Here is a 13538-nt window from a genome sequence, read left to right on the forward strand (position 1 = left end):
TGGGAGACGGAAGGGACTCCCGCCCCGCCCCCATTCCACCCCCGCCCCCCCTTCCAGAGAGAATCACAAGCACTGGAAGGATAGTCCAGCCCCCTCGATTTACAGATGAGGAATCGAATGTTTAAGAAAGATTCAGTGACTTGAAGAGGGTCACACAGCAAGTTAGTGGTAGACCTTGGACTCAACCACTGGTCTGCCGATTCCACTATCCAAGTACTAAGCAAGGTGCTACAAGCTAAAGGTCGCTGAATTTGGAGGCAGGGGGTTCACATCCCATCTCTGTTGCTTACTATCTGTGTGACCTTGGACAAGTCATTTGATTTCCCTGACTTGTCTCAATTTCCTCAGTTCCCAGAAGGGGAGGTTGGACTAGGTGGTCCCTAAGGTCACTTTTGGCTCAGAATGTCTGATTTGCTACCTCCTGTTGCACACAGATGGATTCTATGCCATGGTCCAGCTGTAGTTTTCTAATCATGTTATTTCTTGATTCCTCAACCTGAATGTGAGATCCCAGGGGCAAAGACTGGTCCAGGGGTGGGGAACCTGCATCGTTTAGGCCACGTATGGCCTTCTAGGTTCTCAAGTGTGGCCATTTGACTGAATCCAATGGATTCCACAGGTTCCCCACCCCTCAACTGGTCTAGTGAAAACATTGACCCCCAACTCCTACTGTATGCTAGATGCTATGCTAGGGAATTTATGGTATCTAAAAATAAGCAAAACATAATCTCAATCTTCAAGGAGTTTGTAAGAGGAAGAATAAGTTTTTATCACTTCCAAAAAGCTTCACATTTCTTATTTTTTCAATAAGTATTTATTGGCAGGTTGCTTATGAATGTCAGGGGTTCATATTGGACTTCCAATAAGCAACGGAGAAGAAAGATTATTGGTGTGAGGCAGGTTGGTGGTCTAGAATACCTTCCTGAAGCTTCATAGGAGCCTGGAGGATTCAGAGGATCAGAGAGGTCACACAGGAAGGAGCAAAAAATGGTAGGTAAGATGTGACAATGGTTAGGTAGCTTTGGAAGACTAGACTTCAGGGAGAATAACATGTTTTACTTTCTTTCTAGAATCTCTTATAGATGTTCTGGGAATGAAAATGAAATCTGTCATATGGGAATTTAGAGAATTAAGAGAAGGCATGCAGATAAAGAGGGAATGGGGGAAGAGTACCCAATACCAACCAGGGCCATAACTGAGGAGAATATATTCTGAACAACATGCACAGAGAATTCAAATATCAGAAACAGAAGGAGCTCCCTAAAGAAGAATAAGAAAGGAAAGCAAGCTAGTGATAATAAACTGGCCTTGGAGGTGGAAAGTCCTGAGTTTAAATCTTAACAAACACTGGCTGTGTGTCCCTGGGCAGACCCTATCAGTGCCCAGACTATTCTAAGAATATAAGGGAGTTGGCATCTAAATTAGTAGAGAAGGTTAACCCCCTAATGATGGAATCATAGGTCTGAACCAAAAAAAAAAAGTTATCAATTCCTTTTCTTTTTAAAGCTGTAGTCATTTTCAAAAATGGTCTCCCCTCCCTCATTCACCCTCCACACCCCTCCCTGATTCTTCCTTGTAAAGAAAAACAGTTGAGGAAAACTAACCCATAAAGTAATGCCCTCTGTACAGCATATGCAATGTTCTGCCCTTGTTCACCCCTGCCCCTCCAGTGAGAGGAGGCAAGTAGGTTTCATTATCCCCATGAACTTATTGGATATTTTATTTAAACTAAGTTGGGCAACTTTTGAGTATTGTTTTCCTTTACACTTTATTATTATTAGTGTAGAGGGTTCCAATTCCATTTTCTTTGCTTTGCTCAGTTCTGGTAAGTTTTCCCAGATTCCTTTGAATTGTAATATTGAGATAGGGACTGGGCCTAGGGACTCCTGTAATGGAAATGCAAATTTAAAGATCTTCCCTTCCCCTAGGTTAAGTGCACCTGGAGCTTGTGGTGGGAGGCTTGTTTCTCAGGAGATACTTTGTGTTTGGGCAGTACATTGTTACATTCGCTGAGCCCAGAGGAGGCTATATAAGTACCGATGTGAGGCTTTGCTTTGGGGCTCACAAAGAAGAGTTGTGTGATTTGACCAGATGAGACTCTGGGCAGCTGTTGAGAGCACCCCGGCTTTGAAAACCCAGATATTGATGCTTCCCTCTCTGGTAACTGTGATTTGGTATGGATGTAATGGTTGGACAGTTTGGAAGTCTGTCTGCTTGTTATGTTTTTCTGTTTTCTTGTAACTTCTGTCTGTATACTCTGAAGTTCGAGGTGCTGACTAAATGATACGTTTGATTGATTAAAGTAAGCTTATTAACCCATTTTGAGTTGCTTTCCTTTAGTAAAGCAGATCCAAGAACCTGTGTTGGCAGCCACCCTGGGGACGTTGGGGTGCTTGCTGCTACAACTCCTAGGGACTATTTTACTTAGGGAACTCCCAGATGTGGAAGCTCCCTTAGGTGCAGGTCAGCACATTTAACCTGGAGTTGATGAATTTATTTTAAAACATTTTATAATTATATTTAAGAACTATTTAGATAACTTGTTTCCTTTGTCATCCTCTATTTTATTTGATGCATTTAAAAAACATAATTCTGAGAAAGGAGCCATGAGCTTCAGCAGATAGCTGAAGGAGTCTATGACCATGACCAAAAAAAAAAAATCAGATTCCTGATCTTAGAGGATTGCCTGAAGGCACAGAGAGGCTAAGTAATTCACCCAGGGTCACACAGCCAATTATGTATAACAGGCAGGGCTTGAACATAAGTTTCTTTCTAGTTTGGAAGCTAGTTTTCCATTATGCTATACTGTCTTTTTTTTGTAATGTGTATTATAATATACACACACATATATATCACATAGTTCCCTGCCTTATTCCTTACATTTAGTGAATTTTTAAAATTGCATTTTGGTCCAATTAATAACTCCGACACTTTATTTTATTATATAATATATAATATGTAATACATATATTATTATATAGAATTCATTATATGTATAATTTTTAAAAATTGCATTTTTATCCAATTAATAACTCCTGCTCTTTATTTTATATTATACAACATAATGTTTTATATATATATATATATATACTATTTATGATTAAAATTCATTACATATGTGGATTTTTAAAAATTGCATTTTGGGGTCTTCATTTGATTATATATATGTATGTGTATATACATATATAATGTACTCTTTATGTGTAAAATTCATTATACATATGACTTTTTAAAATTGCATTTTGGTCCAATTAGTAACTTCTACCCTTTATTTGATTTTGTATGTTATGTAACAAACATACTATTATAAGAATTTTTAAAATTTTATTTTTTGGTCTAATGAATAACTCCTGCATGTTATTTGATTTTATGCAAGTATAACTATGCATAAATGTATAAACCATATATATGATATATACATGTATACAGTATATACCATTAAATGTACAAACTTCATTGTATATGAAATTTTAAAATAGCATTTTTATCCAATTGATAACTCATGCACTTTGATTTTGCAAAAACATAATATACACTATGTTTGTATAACCCCCTCATATATACTAAATAGCTGTGCATTTTAAAAGGTTTCAATTATATCAGATTTTCCTTCTAAGACAGAACCAGCCCTGAGAGCAATCTCTCCCTTCCCTTTGCTCTCCCCCCGTCTCCCCGCTCCCCCCCCCCCCGCCCCACAGGTCTGGATGCCTGGCATCTCTGGGGATCTGGGTTCCTTAAGCACTTCCACCGTGGGGGAGGGCGCAGGCACGCCCCCACTTTGCAGAGGGCTCCCCTAGCCAGGTCCTCCCGGGCTAGAGGGAGCACGCAGACAAGCCAGGAGAAGGCTTGGAGGTGGAAGCAGCTTCTTTTGGCTCCTCCTCTTCCCCTGTCTCAGAGCTGGGGCTCCTGCATGACATCACCGACCAGGAAGCCACCGGCCCCTGGTGGGGAGGGAGGCCAGTACCCCTGGGCAGTGCTTCACCCAGGTGCAAAGACTGGAAAATAGGAGAAGAGAGGGAGGGACTCGGGGAGGGGGGGTGGCCCCCTGGGTGGCGTGCGCGGGAGGGACCCCAGCTTCCTGCTTTGTTTTCCTTTCTCCAGGAAGGCGGCCCCGTCCCTGTCCAGGGGGTGCTGAGACCCTGCTAGACCATCGCCGGACTGATGTCGGGCGCGTGACAGCACCTCCCGCTTGCTCCCTGCCCATTGCCTAGCAACAGGGAGCTGAGTGGAGTCTGCTTGAGGCAGGTGGGTCGTGCCCATCAGGGAGGGCTGCGAGCAGCCCCCTCGCCAGGCATCATGTTCAGCAGGTCTGGCTACCGGGCCCTGCCGCTGGGCGACTTTGACCGTTTCCAGCAATCCAGCCTGGGCATCTACGGCTCCAAGCAGGGCTTCTTCCCCAACATTCTGGGGCGAGACCGGCTGAGCCTGGGGCAGGATGTGGGTGAGTGATGGGAGAGGGGAGGGGCACGTGCCTTCATTTGCACCCATGTCTACTCTTCCTAGAGGGATACACTATTATATATGTTTGTGTACAGGGCAGGGGTGGTTACTAGCATCCCTCAACCTGTGGCAAGTTAGATTGATCTTTCGGCCTGGGACCCGGGCTAGCCTGGCCACCAAGCAGAGTTGGGTAAACTTGGAGTCAGCAAAACCTAGGTTCCGATCCGGACGTTTACCAGCTGTATGACCCTAGGAAAGTCACTTAATCTCTCCCAGCCCCAGTTTCCTCATCTGTAAAAATAACTATAGGAATAACTGCAACAGTTAAATCCCGATGTTGTTGCAAGGCTCAAAAGAGATACTGTAACCTTATCATTACTACTCCAGGATATGAGGGCAGGATGAAAATCCTAGCCCTAGGGTATCTTTCCTAGGTTATAACGCTAGGGAAGGGCTTAGAATGATCCCGTCTCAGGAATAGGTATTATCCATGTAGAACTAGAAAGAATTTTAGGCTATCCAGTCCAGCGCTCCCATTTTATAGCTGCAGAGACTGAGGCCTGTGGGATTTGAACCGGTTTCTTCTGACTCTAGAGCTAGACTGTATACTAGTGAAGCTTGCGGTTCTCAGTGTTCAGTAATCCATCTCTTTCCTCCAGGTACAGGTTCCTCCCCATTTTCGAAGTTTCTCCTCTCTGCCCTTACCTCCCCTCACAGTTTAGCTAAAGCACCAACTCTTCCAGGAAATTATTCTCCCCACTTCCTAAATTTATTTTGTGTTTACTTATCTATATTTATGTTATTTTCCCCCAGTAAGCTCCTTGAGGACACGGACTGTTTTTTTTTTTCCTTCGGGTTGCTTTTTATTTGGGGGGGGGCACTATGATCTATAAATGCTTGATGAATTAATTTGAATTAAAGTCAGATTGAGGTGGGGGTGTTGTATGCTGGATATTGAAGTCAGAGGACCTCCAGTCAGGAAGACCTGAATTAATATCTGGTCTCAGGCATTTATTGGTTCTATGACCTTGGACAAGTCACTTAACCTCTGTTTGCCTCAGTTTCCTCAACTGTAAAATGGGGATAATTATGGCTCCTACCTCCCAGGATTGTTGTGGGGATCAAGTGAGATAGTGCCTAGTAGATGCTTTATAAATGCTATTATCATTGCTATTGAAATTTCCCACTCTGTATGACCGCAAATTGCTTAACTCATCCTACCTCAATTTCCTCAATGAAAAGTAAGGTGAGGTTGTATTAGATAACCTTGAAGGTCCAAATCAGTATTGTCTAGGCCAGTCCATTTTTCTATTCAGGATGGGGCTCTGCAGAGTTATAGTGACTGATCCTAGCTGGCCTTGGGAAGACTATATTGATTTTTAGCAACTCTTATAACTCTAGGGAGCCATTCCCCTATCTCTAAGTACTCCCCTTGTCTGTATAACCCATTTTGTACTCTCTCAAGGACTCTTCTGTATATTATCTGATTTGATGCTTATCACACTTATCACACCCCCCCTTCCCCCCATATGCAGAGAAGGAATTATTGCTGTTTTGGAAGATTGAGTCTCTTAAAGAGAACTTGATAGAGTTACAGACAAACTCGGGATTTGTAAAAGGAGAAGAGTTAAAATCTAGAAATGGTTTAAGAACATTATTCCCATTTCCCAGATGAAGACACTGAGATTCAGGGCTTGTGAGTCAGGAAAAAAAAACTTGGACACATCCAACAATGCTGTATTTGCTGGGCTGCCCTGCCCTTTGCCAGAGAGAAGACTTAGTAAGTCCAGTGTTACTGAACTCACTTCCTAAAAACATGGTTTGTCCTAAAACCACTCTTCCACTTTCAGTGGCTTCCCTTTACCTTCAGGATAAAATCCAAACTCCTTAATTTGGCATTTGGTCTAGATCTTTCTTATCTAGCTTTACAGAATTAGAGCATTGGGGGGGGGGGGAAACATCCATGGCCAACAAATCCACAAGAGGAATCCCCACTATAATATAGTTGACAGATATTCATGGAGCATCGGTCCCTCTGGGGCCTAGGACAGCAAATCTAATCCTTCCTTCACTGGATGGGTCTTCTCTTTTCCAAGGTATACACACCCCACTCCTCCAATGGCATGGCATCAGGGCCTTTCGCTGTCCTAGATGCCTTCCTCAGGGCACTTTCCAACTTACTGGTATCCATCTTTTTTTTTTTCATTTTTCAAATACTTTATTAACTTCTGATTTACATCATTCATTTCCGCCACGTTTTGAGTTACAAATTTTCTCCCCATTTTTCCCTTACCCACCACCCCAAAATAGCAGTCCTACAGGATATCCCCTCCTCCAATCTGCTCTCTCATATATTTTCTCCCATACCCCTTTCGACTTTTCCAGTAGGGCATAGTGGATCTCTATGCCCCAGTACGTGTATATCTTATTTCCCAATTACATGTAAAATTGTATTAATAATAATAATATATATTTAAACATTTGGTTTTAAAACTGAATTCCAGATTCATTCCCTTCCTCCCTTGTCACCCACCCTTACTAGGAAGATAGCAATTCAGTATAGGTTGTACATGTGTGGCTAATGCAAAACAATAACATAGTAGATATATTGCAAGAGACTGACTATATTTCCTTCCCTCCTATCCCTCTCTACTTTGATCCTGTCCCTTTTCAAAAGTGGGTGCTTCCAACTTCCCCCCCCCCCCCCAGCCTGCCTTCCCTCTCATCCCCTTCTCCCCTGCTCTCCTGTAGGGTGAGATACCCTATCTAGTGTGTATTTCATTCCCTCCCCCAGCCAAATTTAATGGGAATAAGGTTGACCCATTCCTTTTTGCCTTCCTATTCTTCCCCTCCATTGTAACCATTTTTCCTTGCCTCTTCTATATGAGATAGTTTACCTCATTCTGTCTCTCCCCATCTCCTCTCATTATATTCCTCATTCACCTCTTAATTTCACCTTTTAAGTATCATCCCTTCCTGTTAAATTGGTCCTGTGACCTCTATGTATACCTGTAAACATATATACACACATTCACATATGTATTCATATGCCCATATGCCCTTATATAGACATACATATATATATATATATATATATATATATATTTCTATTCCTTTCAACTATTTTCATACTGGGAAAAGTTTCATCAGTTACAATTATTGTTTTTCCATGATTGATACTATCCACCTACAATGATAACTATGTTAATAGTTCAACTTTGATAAGTTTCTTCTGATTTCTTTTCTCTCTTTACCTTCTCATACTTCTTGTATCTGAATGTCAAATTTTCTATTCAACTCTGTTTTTTTCATCAAGAATGCTTGAAAGTCCCCTATTCCACTGAATGACCATATTTTCCTCTGAAACATGATATTCAGTTTTGCTGGGTAGGTGATTCTTGGTTTTAATCCCAGCTCCTTTGACCTCTGGAATATCATATTCCAAGCCCTTGGATCCCTCAGTGTAGAAGCTTCCAGATCCTGGGTTATCCTAATTGTGTTTCCACAATATTCAAATTGTTTCTTCCTGGCTGCTTGTAATATTTTCTCATTGATCTGGGAATTCCAGAACGTGGCTATACTATTCCTAGGAGTTTTCTTTTTGGGATCTTTTTCAGGAGATGATCGGTGGATTATTTCTACCTCTATTTTGCCTTCTGGCAGGCAGTTTTCTTTGAGAACTTCCTGGAGGATGATTTCTAGGTTCTTACTTTGATCATGGACTGGTATCCATCTTAAGCCAAATTTCCCAGAACTGGGCACAGTACACCTGATGAGGTCCAGCAAGCCTTCGTTAGGCTCAAAGTATGACCCTGTTGATATAACCTCAGATTGCATTATCTTTTGAGGCTGATTCAGATTCATTCAGAACAGCTGCTGTTTAGCCATGCCCAATACCATCTTATAATTCTGAAGTTGAGTTCTGGCCTATATTTTTCTTTATTGAATTTAATCTTGTTAAATTTATCCCAGTGTTCTAGCCTGTCAAGATACTTTTGGATTCTGATTCTGAAGTCCATTGTGTCTCTCATCATTGTGCCATATGCACATATAAGTATGCCTTCATTCAAGGCATTAATAAGAAATGTTAAGCAGCACAAGGCCAAGTGCAGATTCTCAACAGTCTTGTTGACTGGGAACCATTGGTAACCACTCTTTGAATAAAACCATCCAGTGAGTTCGGTAGCAATTGAAATTAAGGTAAACTGAGGCACAAAATTCTGAGCATATTCATTTTATTGGTAAGGCTAGTAGCTATCGATAAGAGGGCTTTAATTCCTCAGCAAGACAAAAAGTCCCCAAACGAGGGCAGACAGATCATTTTTACAGACTAAAGGAGGAGCATCAAAAAACTGGAAGGCAGCATCTTAGATGGGGAAGTCAATATGATTGGTTTCAAAACCTATAGCATCATGGAGGACAATATGATTGGTTACAAAATCCAAAGCATCACAGGTACAGGGGACAATATGATTGGCTGGAAATCAGCAATGTGAGGCTTATCAACAATCCTTCCTTCCATCTAAGAAATTCTGATTGATACTATCCACCTACAATAATAACTAATGGTATAGAGATAACAGATTTCCTCTAATTGGTCAAGGACATTTAGTGGTATAGAGATAACTGGTTTCTTTTAATGAAAATTATTTATAAGGAAACTGAACTTTTAAACTTAACCCAGAGACAAAGCAATGTGACTTAGACGGTTATACAAAATGTCGGCCGTGATACCAAATAGAATCAATTACAGAAATGGAGATGATATCAATTTAATTTTCTCAGTTCCGAATACATCTGATTGTATCTAATCTCTATCTTTTCCACAGAAATAATGAGATGCTTTATCAAAAAACATTGCTAAGATTTAGGCAAGCTATGTCATCTCCTAGCTTAATCATTTAAATGAACTAATTTAATAATAGCATTCTTCTCATCTGCTAGCTTAATCATTCAAGGGAGCTTAGTCTGCCATGACTTATCTGTCCTTGATGAAGTCATGCTGGCATTTTGTAATCACTGCTTTCCTTATTAGTTATTCCCAGCCTTCATGTTAATTGTCCTTTCTAAATATTTTCCCAGGAATTGAAGTGAAGCTCCTTGGCCTGTGATTTCAAACTCTATTCTCATTCCTTGGTTGAAAACTGGAACATTTCCCCTTCTCCAGACCCCTGGTATTTCTCCCGTTTTCCATGATCTCTTTCATCTATCCTGATAACACCTCAGCGCTCACTTCTGCCCATTCTTTCAGCATCTGATGATGTAGCTCACCTGGGCCAGGTGACTTGAATTTATCAAGCATAATTAGGTACTTTCTGACCATACTCCCCATAGACATTTTGGTTCTTCCATTTCCTGTGTAAAGGTATATTTTCCTTTGCTGAAAGAACAGGAAATAAAGTAAGATTTGAACAACTCTGCCTTCTTCCTGTTCTAAGTTCTCATTGTATAATTCAGCCCAACTAAAAGCCATATCCCGTCTTTGGTCCTTCCCTTTCTCCTAGTATCACTAAAACACTTCCTTTTTGTGGTCCTTAGCTTCCCTTGACAGTGTCAGCTCATTTGGAACTTTCACATTACTGGCACCATTTTTAACAGGACTGTGCCATGATCATATTCATTCTCTGTTATCTAAGAATGAACTACCTGTTACTTTGCTCCATATCCTGTGCATTTCTTTTAAAAATCTAAGTTGGTTGGAAAGTTCCCTGTGCACCCACTGTGCACTGTATCTCTTTAGACAAATCCTATTTTTCCTCTTTCATAGAATTTTTTCCTTTTCTGTCTTCAAAATTCATTCTCCAAATTCATCCCTCCTGAGCAGGTTTCCCCCAAAGATTCCCTCTATTGAATCTTTCCTTTTAACTACTTAATCTGCTTTCCCCAAATATACGGTTTATTTTGGCCTATGTGCTGATTTCTTCTCTTTTATCACTCCAGGATGAAATAATCATTTCCCCCCCAGGCTTCTCATCAACCAACAACTAGCTTTTCCCTCTTAGTGAGAATCATATTCAGAAGACAATCCTTCATTTGGTTCCTTCATCTGTTGAAAGATAAAATTGTAAGTAGAGCCAAGTCAAAAAGTCATTACCTTCTTTGCTTTTGTCAGAGAGAGCTCCATCCATGTCTGAAAAATCAAAGTTTTCTGAAATTACTGTACCATATTGTGCCTCTATGTCAGGTTGGTGAGCTGTTTCCAAAATTCATCTAGCTATTTTTTTCTCTTCAGGTGGTTTGTAGGATTCTGAAATGACAAAATCACTTTTTCTCTCTCCTTTCAACTTTACCCTAATAATCTCCATTATTCTTCCCTTCTCTGGTTCCTGGATTTCCACCCATGAATATGCCTTGTTAATAACCAATGTTCCCTCACTTCCTCCTTTTACAAGCCAACACTGTTTCTTTTGGGCCATGGACAGGTCATGCGTTTCATCCCACCACATATTAGTCATACTATGCAGTAAAATTGGCCTACTTTCATTAAGACCTCTATTGCTGTTATTTATTGCCTAAACTTTGGCATTTGCATGTAGACATTTCAGGTCATATCTTTTGCAACTTTTTTTTTTGTATTTTTGTCTTCCATGAATTTCTAGGAGTCTTAGATGTGATTTTTCTTTCTTCTCTGTGACTACTCTGTAAAGTATTTAACTTAGGGTATCAACGTGAGCAGTCTTCTCCACCCCTCCTCAACCTCTCCCTCCCATCCTTTTCAGTTTAAAATCCTTTTGGTTAGTTTTGCAAGCCACCTGGAAAATTCACTTTCACATGCCTTTATTAGGTTTACTCCCATGTCTGGGAAGGTATCTGTCATTCTTATATTTTAAACCATGGTCCAGCTATCTGTTTATCTCCCAAATTCATTTTTCTTTTCTGCATCCCTTTTTGTAAATAGACAAAGTAAAAAAAACTCCATCTGTGTCCCCATGGTCTTCAGTTTCTTGTTCCAGACTTCATAGTTGTTGGCAATGGTTTTGAGGTTCCTTTTGAATGTGTTTTTTGTGTCCACAGAAATCACCAGAAATGAGTAGTTGTCTTCTCTTTTTTCTAAGTTTTGGGAGGTCCTCTGTTCATGCCCTGGAAAGACAACAGATCTCTCCATTGTTGTTATCACTTTGACCAAATGGCTGCCTCAGTCCCCCTCAGCAAGGACTCACCATCACCTCCTCCTCCTCCTCTTTTCTTTGCTCTCCCAGCTGCTGGCTTCTGTGGCTCTCCTCCATCACTTTCTGGAGGATAAGCTACTTTTTACTCCTCGACACATTGGACTCTCTCCTCTTCAAGAAGATCCACAAATATGATTTTTAAGCTTCAGGTATACAGCTTTCCTTTCCTTTCTCCTTTTCCTCTGTTTTCAATCATCCTGATAAGGGTCAGTTCTTCTTTCTTCCATCTCTGAATTCCTTTGCCTCTCTGAATTCCTCTCCCCTCATTGAAAGCTTTATTTTCATTTACTTAAGGAAGGTATGATTTTCCCTTACAATTGGAAAGGTATGGGCCATCTCCCACGGCCTTCCTATGCACCCTTTGTTCCAACCATATCCTCTTTCTTACTGTTCCCTAAGCATTTCAGAATCATTCCTATCTCCAGATTCCTTCCTTGAATACCTTTCCCTCTCCTCTCTGCCAATCCAAATCCCTCCCCATTCTCTAGGGCCCCCAACTACTCCTGGAAGCTTCCATTGGTCTCCCTAGCCAGAAGTGATTTCTCCCTCTTCAGAACTCCTGTAGCCCTTACTACCTGTACACCTTTATGATCCTCTTAACACATCTTGCCTTGGATTATTTATCTTTGCATGGATTGGATGCCTATCTCCTCCCTCATCTCCAGGCAGAATTGAATTGGAAGTTCCCAGAACTGCAAAGTGGAATCAGAGTGAATATGTACTTAACCTCCATTAATAACCAATTAATAACCATTAAGTAAACACACAATCCAGTAAAAGAAAGAAAGGATAAAGAGGGAACTGGCAAATGTGGGCAGGAGGAAGTGGAAGGGGAGCTGTCAACCCAACAGGCATTAACATTTCCTCCTAGGTTCCTGGCCCAGAGTAACTTCTTGTCTTCCCCTCACCACTGGATATAGGGTTAGCCATGGCCATGAGCTGAGCAGAGAAGCCACCTACATGGTGTAATTTAAAGGACACCAGAAAGGGGGTTCTGCCTAAATCATCTCCTCAACTGGCCTGTGATTCTGTCCTAAGACTTTCATTAATGTGTTGTTTTGGGGAGTCAGAGGATTATTTGACTTTACCTTGTATGCAGGTGAAAAATGGTGAAGATTCAAAGGGTAAGGGTTGTGAGGTGGTGAGGGGGGTGGGGGACAGGGGGAAGGAGAGAAGAAGACAGGAGTCATGGGATGTGATAGTGAATACAGTGGTCCATCCACTGAGTGGAAGAGTAGCAAGTGGATTGCTAGAAATGACTGAGGAAACAAAGGTTTGCATTTCTGAGCATATTGATTTATTGAGAGGGCACCAATTGTATGACAAATCGGGACCGCACCCCCTCAGTTAGGCACTGGATCCTGAATACAGGGGGAGACACTTTTTTTTTTTGCATTAAAAGAAAATAATTAACAGGATATAATCCAGGATACAAAATTAGGTAATCTAATTATTAATTGGATGAAAAATTATGGACTTTCCAAGTTTGTAGAGGGAGGGTGAACAAGTGCAAATTTTAGAAATCAGAAAAACAGCTGTCCCACTTTCCCCCAAGTGTTTGTGTTCAATCAAAGAAACAACAGGTTATTGCAATATTTGCTCTTAGAGGAACTGGAGCAACGTGAAGAGGAAAAAACCCAAAAGCACATACAAAAAAGAAAGTACTTTTTTTTATACCTTGACTATATATTTTTCTTTAAATTTCTGCCTTTAATTCTTTTGTTCCAAAGATGTGCATTTTTTCTTTTGTCTTCTTTTTTAAATGTGGTTTTAAAAAAATCTTTTAAAATGGGGTCAATTATCAGATAAGACATATGGGTTGCTTGAGATTTATAATTGTGGGAAAACTTTACTGCATTGTTTGAACCTAGCACTTCATGACTGGGAAGTTGGACCACCTCTGCCTGTTGCTTAGAGATCAGGTTTCTT

General features: G+C 40.8%; 1 protein-coding gene across 5 annotated transcripts in view; it reads left to right on the forward strand.

Annotated features, from left to right (window-relative positions):
* Positions 1–3833: 3833 nt before the first annotated feature.
* STOML1 (stomatin like 1) overlaps positions 3834–13538 on the forward strand; it is a 30683-nt gene continuing 20978 nt past the window's right edge. For 2 of the 5 annotated variants that reach the window (XM_069071197.1, XM_069071199.1), the window contains exons 1-2: positions 3834–3986; positions 4102–4441. In XM_069071197.1, the coding sequence (XP_068927298.1) occupies positions 4297–4441 (145 nt within the window). In that variant the 5' untranslated portion in view covers positions 3834–3986; positions 4102–4296. The other 3 variants (XM_069071200.1, XM_069071198.1, XM_069071201.1) reach the window with 3 other exon arrangements.

This window comes from Petaurus breviceps, unplaced genomic scaffold (assembly GCF_028583685.1).
Source record: "Petaurus breviceps papuanus isolate PSGF00001 unplaced genomic scaffold, PetGlider_PUasm1.0 90825, whole genome shotgun sequence".
Taxonomy (NCBI): domain Eukaryota; kingdom Metazoa; phylum Chordata; class Mammalia; order Diprotodontia; family Petauridae; genus Petaurus; species Petaurus breviceps.